The sequence below is a fragment of the Hydra vulgaris genome, chromosome 01 (assembly GCF_038396675.1).
Source record: "Hydra vulgaris chromosome 01, alternate assembly HydraT2T_AEP".
In the NCBI taxonomy this organism is placed as follows: Eukaryota; Metazoa; Cnidaria; class Hydrozoa; order Anthoathecata; family Hydridae; genus Hydra; species Hydra vulgaris.
The window spans coordinates 1052501-1067500 of NC_088920.1; the positions used below are offsets into that span (position 1 = coordinate 1052501).

At 27.3% G+C, this 15000-nt stretch overlaps 1 protein-coding gene across 5 annotated transcripts in view; it reads right to left on the reverse strand.

Moving 5' to 3' along the window:
- The window catches only part of LOC136074990 (uncharacterized), a 79719-nt gene that overhangs the window by 20920 nt on the left and 43799 nt on the right, over window positions 1–15000 (reverse strand). For 4 of the 5 annotated variants that reach the window (XM_065787172.1, XM_065787169.1, XM_065787170.1 and 1 more), the window contains one exon: window positions 8115–8246. The exons of the other annotated variant lie outside the window; for it this stretch is intronic. In XM_065787172.1, coding sequence (XP_065643244.1) covers window positions 8115–8246 — 132 coding nt within the window. The remainder of the gene's footprint in view (window positions 1–8114; window positions 8247–15000) is intronic. 5 annotated transcript variants of the gene reach the window in all.

Sequence of the window (15000 nt, forward strand, 5' to 3'; positions counted from 1 at the left end):
ATACCTGTTGTAGTCTATTAGAGGTGTTCTCCGGAACTGTCCTCTATACTTTCAAAACTATTTAACATGTGTTTATTAGAGTCTTGTTTTCAGGCCTACTGGAAAGCGGCATCTATTATACCAATTTTCAAAATTTCTGAAAAGTGATACAACTCATTTAACTATTGTCCCATTAGTCTTTGTACTATCATATACAAGGCTTTTGGGTTGTTAATTAACAAACACTTGATATCTCATTTTGAATCTAATAACTTTCTGATCATCGACATGGATTTTGACGTTCTTGTACTACTGTTGATTTGATAACGGTAAGAACTGGTAATCCATTTTTACCAGTTGTAATATAAAGGTTGTTTTTTATGGACAGCACTTTTCTTCATATCCTGAAACTGCAGGGGTTTCTCTAACTTCTATTTCTGGCTCTTTACATTTTTTAACTTACATTAACTATCTTCCAGAATTTTTCTTATCTAAGGTGGTATTGTTTACTAATGATACAACCATTTATTCTTGTCTAAATAAAAAGCCAACACTCTCTGATTGCTTGGATGGGGTATCTGAGCTTGAAAATCCTCTAATGATGCCTTTTTTCTCTTTTAGAAAAGATGCAAAAATGCATTATAAACATAACTTTTGTTTGACTGATTTATATTTTTAAATATTTTCAAAAAGTCTATTAGTTGTTGCTATAAGGTTTTCTATATTGGATCTTGTTTTATATAATTTTAAACTTTACCTTAAGTTTGTTTAGTTACAAAATAAAGCATTTAAAAAAAACTAGATGTCACCTTAAGATTTAGTTTATTCTAATTTTTCATGTACTGTTTCAAAAGTCACCTTAAGGATTCATTTTTTGGCTTACTTTTCTTTAAAAATATCTGTAGTAGGATATAGATGTTGCTTAAGGTACGTTTTATTGGTTGTTTTCATAATTTGTTACAAGAGTCACTACAAGATTTATTTTTGCTTGGCTATAATATATTTCAAATACATCAAACAAAAAGGCTCTTAAGGTTTTCTGAGTATTTTTAAGATTAGTTAAATTTAGTAAGTTTAGTAATAAACTGTTTTGAATTTTTCATTAGGTTTTATAGTTGTAAACTAAAGTATTACAAAAGATGTCTTGATGTCTTGATAAAAATTAACTTTTTTGTTTTAGTTATAATTGCTTATTTAATTTATCCTTATTTATATTGTTTTAAAAGTCGCTGGGTTTTTTTGTTATTTTGTTTTTCTGAATTTCATTTTAAAAATAACTTTGAAAGAATCTTGATGTTGCCATTTGTTTTTGTTTTTTTTTGTTTTAGATTTTACCTTTAGTTTCTTTAGCTATAAAACAAAATATTAAAAAAAAACTACATGGCACCTTTGTTTGCTTATTTGTATATTGTTTTAAAAGTGACTTCAATTTTCTTATACATTACTAAACTGTTTTACAATAAAAATATCTATAAAATAATTTAATCACTTTCTATTTTTATATTCTTTCTTTTTATATGATGTTTTAAAGGACACCTTAAAGTTTTTTTGTTTTACTGAGTTTTATTATAAAAGTATCTATTAAAAAATCTAGATGTTTCCTTTAGGTTTTTTTTTTATTGCTGTTTTTTTATTCTTTGTTTTGAAAGTCACCTTAAGTTTTATTTGTTTACCTGAATTATGTTTATAAAATATCTCTGAAATCTATTTGTTGCCTACCTAAACCCTGTCATAGGCGCCTTTTAAGGGGTAGATGATAGGGTTTTAACAATCTAAAAAAATAATAAAACTAAAAAAAGTTTGTATGTTCTTTTACTTGTTTGCTTTTGTTTTGCAAAAGTATAGAACAAACAAAACATCTTCTTTAATTCATATTATTCATGAAGTGATACTGTTTGTATGGTTTGTTGGCACAGGCCATCACTTTCAAATAAATCTTGCTATATAATGCTGATTTTTTTCTTTTTTTCATATATTTTGCTGTTCCTACAATAATATATAAAAATTATTCCATATAAAAAATGAAAAATATATATTTATATAAACAGACAGGGGCTCAAAGAAGATACAGATGACCAACACAATCTTTTCTTAGAGCCCCAATATATGCTTTAACAAGTTCAAAAAAAAAAAAAGTTTTAAAAATAAAATAAAAAAATAAAAATTATAAAAACAAAAACTCTGTTAAAATCTTTAAAAAATAACAAAACTCCGTAAAAAAAAAAAATAAATAAATAAAGAAAAAAAGACAATAAGAGGAATTAAGTCTTTTGAATATATCAAAAAAATAGGTCAAAAAATGATAGTGTATTTTAAAAAAACGATATTGTATATTTGATTTGGTTGCGGGTTCAAATCATTACTAGGGAGATTTTTTAAAATTTAAATGTTTTATTTCTAAGTAGTTTAATGTTTTTAAACTATTATTGTTGATTATTTATAGTTATGTTTATTATTTATTTTTATCTTTTAAAATTTCATTGAATAAGATTCTGACTGATTTAGATGTAGTCACAGGGAAGTATACTGACTTAAATAGGGAAAAGCACTGTGGAGTATACATACATAAGCAGACTTAAATAGTGAAAGGTGAAGTTGAATGCATATATATCTACTGAGGGTTTCTTTTTGGGTTTATTTTCGGTTTATTTTTATTCTTCAAAATAAAAGTATTCTAATATTCATTTAAATGCAGTTTATAAATTATTTTGATTTGTTTAAAAAAGTTATTAGGTTAAATTAAACGAGAATTTTAAGTGAAAAAAAAAACAAAACAATAATAACTAAAGTTAAGATACGCGCTTAAAACTAAGAAATAAATATTTGTACGCCAGTACAACCAAGAAAACACTAGTTCTACGCGTAAAACTTAAAAGATATAAGTTGTTCCAATGAAATAGTTGTTACAAAAATGTTTTTGCAAATTGATAAAATCAAAACAATAAATAGAAACCAAGAAACTAACTTTTTTGTTTTAGACAAAGTTCTTGCATTCCTTTTTGTTGAAGGCAAAATAGTCTTCATAATATACGCCGCAATTTTTTTTTTAATTTATTATTTTTTTGTAAATTTATTTACCTTAAATAAAAAAACTATCATTACAGATTAGCTTTTGTTACAAATATATTCGGCTGGACTTCCAGTAGATCATATGATGTAGTGGAAATCCTGCCAAATATATTTTTAACAAAAAAAATATATATATATAATTTATTTAAGCGCATTTTATTCCTATGAGTTATAATACGCGATGTCATCGATTTTTTTGTTTGTTTAAAATCTTTGATTTTCTGCACAAACAAAAAAATCAACGACGTCATATACTAAAAATCATACCAATAAAATAGGTCCGGTGAATAAAAATGAGTAATTGCTTTTACTCAGTAATTGGTCAGCTTTACGTAAACAAAACTTTCAGCAGTTTTGCTATAATTTTTATTCACGTAGAGTTGAGCAATTTACTCAGTAATTGCTAAGCTTTACGTAAATAAAAACTTAGGCAAAATTGTTTAAGTTTTTATTCACGTAATGCTGAACAATAACTGAGTAAAAGCAATTGCTCATTTTTATTCACCCGGTCTAATGTGCTTAAATAAATTGTGCTTTAATAAATAAGTCAGTATATTGAAACATATATTATGAAGACTATTTGGCCTACAAAAAAACAACTAAAAGAAAAAAGTAAATTTTTCTTGCTATGATTTTATTACTTTTTTTCAATCAAAAAAGTAAATCCCATAAGTTTTTTTTTTTACTCATTCTCTTAAATATGAACACAACTTTTTAAGTCAGATCAGGTTATCCTGCTACTGGTAACATGTAACCCAGTACAATCTGCTTTATGACCTACTGCCTTGTAGGTTATGCCTTTTTAGGCAAAGGCGAGAAGATGCCAACTCCGATTTAAAACACCCCCTGCCGTGGGGCTCTTTGTTGAGTAAAGGATAGAGATGGTGTCTCGTTGAAAAAACTCATCATGGGCAGATGTTAAATGCACCCGACTACTGTCTTGTAGAAGGCCTCCTAGGCAAAGACTTAAGGTGTAAACAGATTCTATTTGTTGACTAGCCTCGCACCCCTTCTTCATCTATTAGGCTGGTGCAGATGTATTTTTAATACATTGTTTCCAGTTTAGGATGTTAAATGCTGGATCTTCTTGACTCAATGCATGGATTTGCTTGTGTCTCTGTTTTTATGACTAGGCAACTAATTCTATTATCTCCTAATAAGGGTACAGCTCTTAAACTCAGCTTTCGTTCTGAGGCCGGCTGGTAGTCAGGTTTCCCGAACCCTGTGGTAGCTCTCAGAGAGGCTTATTCCATCAACAGCTGAAAAAAATCAAAATATTACTAGTGCCGCGTTGCGCATGGATGGTGTCCCTGTTTGTACTTTTGGTGTGCATTGCGGAGGCCACATTTGGAGCCCTTTGTTACGGCTTAGGGTTTATTATTAGTAGTGAGGCAATTACTTGGGCTATTAAACGGTGTTCTGAGTACTATCTATGCATTGAGGCAAGTTCTTCAATCTAATTTAAAAATAAATAAAGTACCAGAAAAAAACTATAAAAACACAAAAAACCATCATCATCCCTAAGTTCTCTAAACCTATCATTCACTAATATTCGTGGTCTTCGAAGGAACTTTTCTTCTGTTGAGTCTTATCTCTTGCAAAGTTCACCAGACCTACTTGCTCTTTGTGAGACTAATTTGAGTTCGGCTGTCTCATCTTGTGATCTTATTGTTGATGGTATTCTTCCTCTGATTCGTAAAGTCTCGAATAGTCACATGCATTACCTCGGCATTTACATTCGTAAGAATTCACCCATTTGTCGTGAAACTAGGTTTGAATCCACAGACTGTTCTTTTATGTACTTTCATTTAGCACCACTTCACTCTATTGCCTTTCTCTTTGTTTTATATCGCTCTCCTTTATCTCAAGACTGCACACTTTTTGACGTTATTTCTGATCATATTGACCAAGCCCTCTCTCTTTATCCATGAGCTAATATAGTTGTTGTCGTTGACTTTAATGCTCACCACTCTGAATGGCTTGGCTCTAGAGTCAGTGATTCTGCAGGTATTAAAGCCCACAACTTTTGCCTATCTCAATCCCTAACTCAAATAGTCAACTTTCCACTCAAATAGTCAGCTTTCCAGACAACCCGAATCATTTACCTTCTCTACTCAACTTATGTCTTGTTTCTGATCCTAGTCTGTGCTTAGTTTCTCCACATTCACCCTTAGGTGCTTCTGATCACAGTTTGATTTCTATAAAACTAATATTTCATTCTTCTTTATCACCTGAATACCCTATTATCGAACCTCTTACAAATACGGTAAAGCTGACTGGGATTCTATCCGTGATTTTCTTCGTGATGACCCTTGGGTAGAAATCTTTGTCTTCCTGTCGACAAATGTGCTTCCGACATAACTTCGTGGATTCAGGCTGGAATGGAATCTTTTATTCCCTCATGACGATTCCAGGTCAAGCCTCACTCCCCTCCATTGTTTTCTTAAAACTGTGCTGCTGCGATTGCCAATCGAAACGGTTCATATTTCTCAGCAAAACAATTCTCCAGAAAACAGACGTCTGTTTATTACTGCTGGATACAATTATAAAAAAGCTTTGTCTAATGCCGAAACCCGCTATTCTTAGGTCATAAAATCTCGTATCTCATCTCAAAAATTAGGCTCTCGTTACTTTTTGTGGAGAATATTTAATAATATCAATAATAAGGGCAAATCTATAATTCCACCTCACTTTTATGGTTCAGACTTTGTCACCTCACCTAAAGACAAAGCCGAATTGTTTGCTAAAAACTTTTCATCAATATCATCTCTTGATTCCACTAGTTGCGTTCTACATGACATTGCCAACAAACAGGTTGATCCATTGCTTGACATTGATATCACTCCAGCATTTGTATCTAAAGTGATTTCCTGCCTAGGCTCTTCAAGCTCGCTGGCCGGACAACACACCTGTTATTGTATTGCAGAAGTGTTCTCCGGAGCTGCCGTCTATACTCTCAAAACTATTCAACAAGTGCTTATCAGAGTCTTGCTTGCTTTCCAGCCTACCGGTAGGCGGCATCTGTTATCCTTATATTCAAAAATTCTGGAGAGCGATCTGATTCGTCTAACTAACGTCCCATAAGTCCTTCCTATCATAGGCAAGGTTTTTATATCTTTAATTAACAAACACTTAATTTCTCATCTTGAATCTAATAACTTACTTTCTAATCATCAATATGGATTTTGATCTTCTCGTTTTACAGCTGATTTGTTAACAGTAATAACTGACAGGTTTCATCGGCATTAGAGAAAGGTGGAGAGGTTAAGGCCATCGCTCTGACATTTCAAAAGCTTTTGATAAAGTTTAGCATGCTGGTCTTTTCCCTAAGCTTTCTTCTTATGGTGTATCTGGCAACCTCTTTAAGATCATTGAATCCTTCCTTTCCAAACGTAGCATAAAAATTGTCCTCGATGGACAACACTCTTTTTCTTATTTTGTAACTTCAGGGGTTCCTCAGGTTTCTATCCTTGGCCCTATACTTTTTTTAATTTACATTAACGATCTTCCAGATATTTTCACATCTAAGGTGGCATTGTTTGCTGATGATACCACCATTTATTCTTGTCGTGATAAGAAACTAACATCCTCTGATTGCTTGGAGGGGGCTTTTGAGCTTGAAAAGGATCTCACTTCTGCTACAGCATGGGGTTCACAGTTGCTGGTAAACTTTAATTCAGTTAAAACTCAATTTTTTTCAGCGAATCTTTATCGCAATAATTTAGATCTTCCTATATTTATGAACGGTGATGTACTCGATGAGTCACCTACTCTTCGTCTTCTAGGAATAACTCTTACTTCCAATCTCTCTTTGAAACCATATATCAAATCAGTTGCAAAATTAGCATCTGCTAAGGTTTCATCTCTATACCGTGCTCTTTACTTTCTTACTTCGGAATATTTTCTTTATCTCTATAAATCTCAAATCCAATCTTGTATGAAATATTGTTGCCATATCTGGGGCAGATCTTCTAATGATGCCCTTTCTCTTTTAGACAAGGTGCAAAAACGCATTGTAAACATAGTTGGACCTGCTCTTGCAGCCAACCTCCAACCATTATTACATCGTCGTAATGTTGCTTTTCTTTCTCTTTTCTACAAATACTATAATGGGCACCTCTCTAAAGAGCTAGCATCCCTTGTGCCATCTACTTAAGTTCATTCTCGTGTTACTCGTCATTTAATTAAGTGTCATCCTTTTTCTGTGACTGTTCCTAAGTGCTACAAAAACTTTTATTCGTCCAGTTTTTCTCCTCGAACATCAGCTCTTTGGAATTCGCTTCCTTCATCTTGCTTTCCCGATTCATATAATTTGAAATCTTTTAAGTCATTTGTCAATCGTTATCTTGCTCTAAAATCTTCATCTTTTATCTTTCAGTAACTTCTAACTTTATTTAGTGACTGCTTGCAGCCTTGTTGGAAGCGAAGATGTTTAAAAAAAAAAGAAAAATAAAAAAAATCATCTCAGAAGTTTGTGATCTCATATAGAAAAATATAAAGAAGTTTCAAAGTTAGGACCAAGTAAATATACCTTATATACAAAAATTTATTTTTATGTTAAAAGCCAATGGAACAAACAATAAAACTTCTGGTACAAAAAAAAAACACTCGTTAACCTAGTTTATTGAATTAAAAATGCAATACAATTTAATTTAAAATATTTAAGAAATTTTTTATCAAATACGATACGAGTATGCTAAATTAGCCCATTTTTACCAAATAAAAATACGTATTTGATTCCAACCTAATTGTAAAGATGATGCATAAGATAATTGGATATTTAATGGATAAAATAATCTGTGAGTCAAGATGCGCAGCTGATTCTGGATTTGAATTTAAATGCTTTTTTTTTTGAATCTCAATTCTAAATTCTGACAGCCCATTTTTATTTAATTATAAAAAAAAAGTTACATAATAAAACTTTTTATAATCGCAATCACAAATACTTCATTTGGCAATTTAGTTGTAGCACTAAAAACTACAAATTAGAGAGAAGAATATAACTAGAATATTATTAGAGAATAAAAAACAAACAAAAAATTAACATAAACTATAAAACGAAATACCAACAAAGCTAGCATTATCTTGACCAATTCTCCATCTATTTTTACAAGAGTGGAGATAACTACCATTTGTATTTGTACATACTTCATTACTCAATGAACATGGAGGTGCAGAGTTTTGACATTCATTAATATCTTGAAAAAAAATTTTAAATATCGAATTGTTAAAATTCATTCTACTTTTCTCAAAGCATTTCTGGAAAAACAAAAATGAAGTAACGTTTTTAGAGAAATGTTTTTAAATTATTTAAATTTGTAAAACTTGTTTTAATTTATATATATATATATATATATATATATATATATATATATATATATATATATATATATATATATATATATATATATATATATATATATATATATATATATATATATATATATATATATATATATATATTATATATATATATATATATTTAGAACCCTTAGATGTTGTCCGAAAGTTTTTTCGATATTTTGTTGACAAAAAGTAAAAATTAAAATGCAAGACCGGAATTTTTTTTTTTTTAATAATGATAGACTGCCTGCCCCAACCAAACCCTCAGTCGATGTAGCAGCACTCCCTTGCGGGTCAGGCTATTTGTCAGTCGATGTAGCAGCACTCCCTTGCGAGTAAGGCTATTTGTCAGTCGATGTAGCAGCACTCCCTTGCGAGTCAGTCTATAAGATAGTCGATGTAGCAACACTCCGCGCATGATTTACAGTAAAAAAAATAAAAATAAAAACATTTTATTAAAATAAATAAAAATGAAAACATTTTATTAAAAAAAATAAAAATAAAAACATTTTATTAAAAAAAATAAAAATAAAAACATTGTTTATATTGTTAAAAACATTCAAAACGTTTTAAAAATATTCCGGTCAATTAAATTTGCGTTTTTGTGGTTTTTTTAAAAAACGATTAATTTGTAATTAAATTAATGGTTTTTACTTTCGTCCAACACGGAAATGTTGGACGAAAGTTAAAAGTAATTAAAAGTGACGTATATGTTGGCGTAAGAATCACTTTTTTCCTTCCGCTCTTCCCAAAGCCAACAAACTATAGATATATATATATATTTATATATATATATATATATATATATATATATATATATATATATATATATTTATATATATATATATATATAATATATATATATATATATATATATATATATATATATATATATATATATATATATATATATATATATATATATATATATATATATATAAATATATCACATTTATCTGTAGAAGAACAGAGGAATAATAAATTAGTAAAAACACTTATCTAAATTTTATCTACTTCTATTGATATATATATATATATATATATATATATATATATATATATATATATATATATATATATATATATATATATATATATATATATATATATATATAACTTATGGAAAATTTTGAAATTTTATTTCAAATTAGAAACAATAATTAAAACCAGTTATACAAACTGGAAAATTAAAAACAAGCCTCTGAAAACGTTATTTTATTTTTGTACATCAAGCGTTTTTGGTAAGGGTCAAGTTTTAGTCGTAGGAATAGTTTTATAAATAACTTACAATATATTATACTTTCAAACTAAAGTCAAAATGAAATTATAAACATAATAACTCTTTACACTTTATTGATATTTAAACGGATAGTAACAGCATCCTTAAACTATATGTTTGTCAAAAATATCTATTACAGTGCAAGGTATTATAATTAGGTGCTGGGTGCTGCAGTAAAAACAGCTGATTCCAAATATGCAGTGATCGTGTTAGAACACCAGGTCCCCAAAATCGAAATCAAATACCAGCCACACAATCAGCCAAACTGACAATATCACAGGGTGGCCAGTGGTTCTTGAAAATCTGGCAAAGTTCTAGAAAAACACTCTTTTAGCTGTGATTCCTGATTTTGTTTTTGAAAAGTTCAATAATTCATAACATATTTTTATCTTTTACAGAGTTATTATTTTGTATAGATTTATACTTTATTTGATAATTACATAATTTCTTATAAATTTAATGTTACTGTCAGTAGTGAATACATATGCTCATTATTGAGTTACTTGTAAATTTCAAATTTTTTCAGAAATCAACATATTTTGTTTTGTTCTAGTCAGTTAAAGAATAAAAATAATTTGAAAAATCCAAACTTTTCTTCTAAAAGTCTTGATAATATCCAGAAATTTTGAATTAGGCATAGGTTGGCTGTATGTTATTAGTTTAAATGAGATGAAATTGAGGACCCATCAGTATGAGAAAGATGGATTGGGATGTTTTATCTACAATCGAATTGAAGTAATTTCTATTAGATTAGTTTAATAAGTAAAATATTTTTAACTTATTTCTTATTGTTATTTTAATTTTCTTAATTTGTTTGTATAGTTTTTTTAAAACTGATTGCATATATGAACACAAAGTTTTTACATATTTAAGAAAATAAACATTATCATTAGAATAATGAATTATACTAATGAAAATCATTCAATTAAAAAAATAATCAGGTTTTTTTTACAGCATTGACGCTATGAACTAACTGAGTTATATAGGGTGCATGGTGAATGACTCACCTTCAATATATGCCAATGCAAAAATGAAACGAATAACTGAGTCTAACCATGTTAGTCTGTCTTTTCGCTACAAAAGCAATTGATGTTGGTACTAAACCAAGGTATATTTTATATACTAAACTTTTATTCCATTCACTTTTCAGCTTACAATATATAGTTTGAGCGATTTTTTTTTCTTGGTAAAAAACTCTTAAAAATTAATTATTTTAAACTAACTATTTAAGAAACTTAAGACTACCTAGTTCATAGCTTGTAAATTTAAAAACATATTCACTCAAGGGATGTTACAAAAACTCTTATAACTTGTGAAGTATTTTAGATATTTTTGCCCCACTACTTTATACATTTCTTTGCAAATATGCAAATAAATACTGGGCGTTTAATTTGGAATAACAAGAAACAACTTCAATGACAATAACAAGAAACAACTTTTCTCTCTTTGCAGCAAAATTTTTAGCGTAAAGATACATTTGTGCACAGTCAGTAACAGTTTCATTAATGTAAAAATTTTGTCTTTTATTACATTTTTGGCCATTTCCAACTAGGAAGGGGCAAAATTTTCTCAAAAACCATACACATTACAGCTGCCTCCACGTATTTTTTTGGCGGCGTGAGAAGCTTCAGTAATATTAATATTAAAAACAGCATTTTTTTTGTGCAGCTTGTGTTGAGTCTAAAGCTTGGTAGAGGTGTTAGCATTATTATTAGATTCAGCTGTCTAAGTTTTATTTTTTCATATTTTTAAATTGGATTCAGCTGTCTTAACCTTTCACAAGGATCGCAAATGTCACTTCTGAGAAATCCGAATTTTACTAAAACAAAAAAAAGGAATAGTGTAGAAAATAGAAAAAAAGAATAATGTTCTAAAGGAGTTTAATGAATAGTAGCAAAATATAAACAAACAATAATAACTATAAATGTATGTTTAAAAAACATGTCTGATGTCATACTAAATAGTATTCTGCCGGCGACTGCAGCAAAGGAGTGCTGCTACATCAACTGAGGGTTTGGGGTTATGTTGCTATGTTTTCTTTCATTATTCTGTGTTTGTTTTTTTCTGTAAAAGGCTTATGCTATAAAGATAAGCAAAACGAGTAAGCAATTGCTGTAATTAACTGTTTGCGACACTATTCCATTTTAACTATTTGCAACACTACAACTTTTCTTTGTTTTCGACACTATTCATAAAATCATCATCAACACTATTTCTTTTTTTTGTTATTGACACTATTAATTAAGTTCATTTTCAACACTATTCCCTTTTTTGTTTTTGACACTTTTTATTAAATTCATTTGCGACACTATTCCTATTTTTTGTTTTCGACACTATTTATATATATATATACATATACATATATATAAATATATATACATATACATATATATATATATATATATATATATATATATATATATATATATATATATATATATATATATATATATATATATATATATATATATATATATATATATATATATATATATATATATATATATATATATATATATATATATATATATATATATATATATATATATATATATATATATATATATATATATATATATATATATATATATATATATATATATATATACATATATATATATATAGTAACTAAATATATTCATCTAACTTAATTTATCGTTTTTATTTATAAAAATGTAATAAATAGAAGTTAATTAGTTTTATTACTGGAGCTCCCTGCTTCTTTCACTAAAATCCGAAACAAGTTTTTGCAATAAAATATTTATAAAAATAGCAAAATGTTAAATTTGTTTATTATAAAACTAGTGTTATTAGGTTTGCAATTTTAAACATTATAGCTTTTTAACAAATATTTTCAAACAATTGCAAAAAGGCATTTTTATAAAGTTTATCTGTTTTCTAGTTTTCTGAAATAATTTTTCTGTTTTTGTTTTAAATAATTTAATTTACTATTGCATAATCGATATTATTAATTATTATCGCTATCACTATTAAATATTGGTTATAGTTTATTTAATTGAGTTTTCTATTGTAACAGAAGCTGTGATTTCTTTGAAGAATTTTTTTTATTTAAAAAAATGTATATATATATATACATTTTTAAAATAAAGAAATACTTTAAAGTATATATGTACATATATATATATATATATATATATATATATATATATATATATATATATATATATATATATATATGTATATACATATATACATATACATATATATATATATATATATATATATATATATATATATATATATATATATATATATATATATATATATATATATATATATATATATACATAAATGCATATATATATACATATATATATATATATATATATACATATAAATAATATATGAACATCAATAAATAAATAAATAAATATATATATATATATATATATATATATATATATATATATATATATATATATATATATATATATATATATATATATATATATATATATATATATATATATATATATATATATATATATAGTTAATATATAATTAATATATGAACATCATTAAATAAATATATATATATATATATATATATATATATATATATATATATATATACATACATATATGGATGTATATATATATTTAATATATGAACAACAATAAATACGAATTCTCTCAATACTATTTTTTTTTATCTATCAAATTTTCGCTAGGTTATTGAAACTAGCATCTTCAGCTTTAATTACAAATTATTAATTAAATTAAATTACAAACAAAGGTAACATCACTTTTTAATGGCTTCTTTAAATTTTACTTTAATTGGGTTTCTTTAATATTACGTAGGTATAAAAAATATGGCGTCCAGAATTGCTTTCCAAATTTTTTCATCATCAAATTCATACCTCCATTTTTAGGTCCACATTTGTTGAACTGAATTTCGATTGCTTCTCGAACTTTTCTTTCAAATTTGGGTTCTACTTTTAACGTCTTTACTTGATCCCATTTTATACTGCATTAACATTTATTTTTATGATGCTAAATTGCAGATTGTTCTAATTTTTCTTCAAAACCATTTTTTTAGTGTTGTTTGTTCTTGTTGCTATTTTCATATCGTTTCGCCGATGTATTTTTGTTCACACTCGCATTCTATTAGGTATACTCTGGGATTGCTATTTGATGCTAATTTTGTTTTGTTGCATGAAGTTAGCAAAGATTTAAGATTTGCACTATATTTAAAGACTGCCCTGTAGACAGCTTTCCTAAAGATTTTTCGAAGTTTTGGTGATAACATTGGGATCCACGGTAGTGATGTAGTTGGCATGGTTGTTTCGTTGTTAGATAAAATTATTTCATTATTTGAGTTTCATTTTTTTGAAACAACATTTGCGAGATCTTGTAATTTTTACTTTTCGTATCCATTTTCAGCAAACACATTTATTAGGAAATCGATTTCTTTATTTAAAAACTTTTCAGAGCAAATTGATAAAGCTCTATGAATAAATCCTTTAAATAATCCTTCTTAGATTTTTGGATTGTGGTTTGAATTGGGCTTTACCTGAATATTTGTTAACGCTTTTTTTCACTCTATGTTAAAATCATAATTACCTTTTTGATTATTGGTTATTTGGATGTCTAAAAAATTTAATCTTTTGTTTTCATCTTCCAATTCAATTGTGTATTTGATGGCATGATGTTGACTATTTAATATTTGTTGAAAACAGATGGCATTATCTTTATTTGTAAATCTTGCGTGGCTATCATCTACGTATCTGAAAAATGATTTTATTTTTAAGGGTGGATTTTATTTCTAACGTGTTGATTGCTTTATTTTCAAAAAATTGCAGGAAACGTTCCGCAAGTACTACCATGAGTAAAAGAGAAAAATATGATGTGCCATTTTATTGGTCAAAGAGAAGAAAAATAATTGAATCTGTCAACAAAATTATGTGCAATATTGATATAGAATCGTCTTTCTCTAATAATAATACAGATTTAAAAATGAATAGTGTCAAATCTCATGGCTGATATCCTTTTAATGACATTGTGGAGCAAAAAGATGATTATGGTGTTGGTAATTAACATTTAATCGATCATTTCTCTCCAAGTTATGATAATTCCAAATCTGATAACGATTCTGAGTTAAATATGCTGGATTTAAATTCAATAGATAGAAAAAAGTTGAATGAAAAAAATTATTATGATGAATTTATAACAAACAATTGGGATAGTAAAGGTCTCTTATTTATCATGTCAGTTTAAATCTGCCACAACAGGTGAATTTCAGAAAAAATATGTGATATTACCATACAAGTCCAATTTTGTTTGTATTCCTCTAACTACTAACTTTTTGT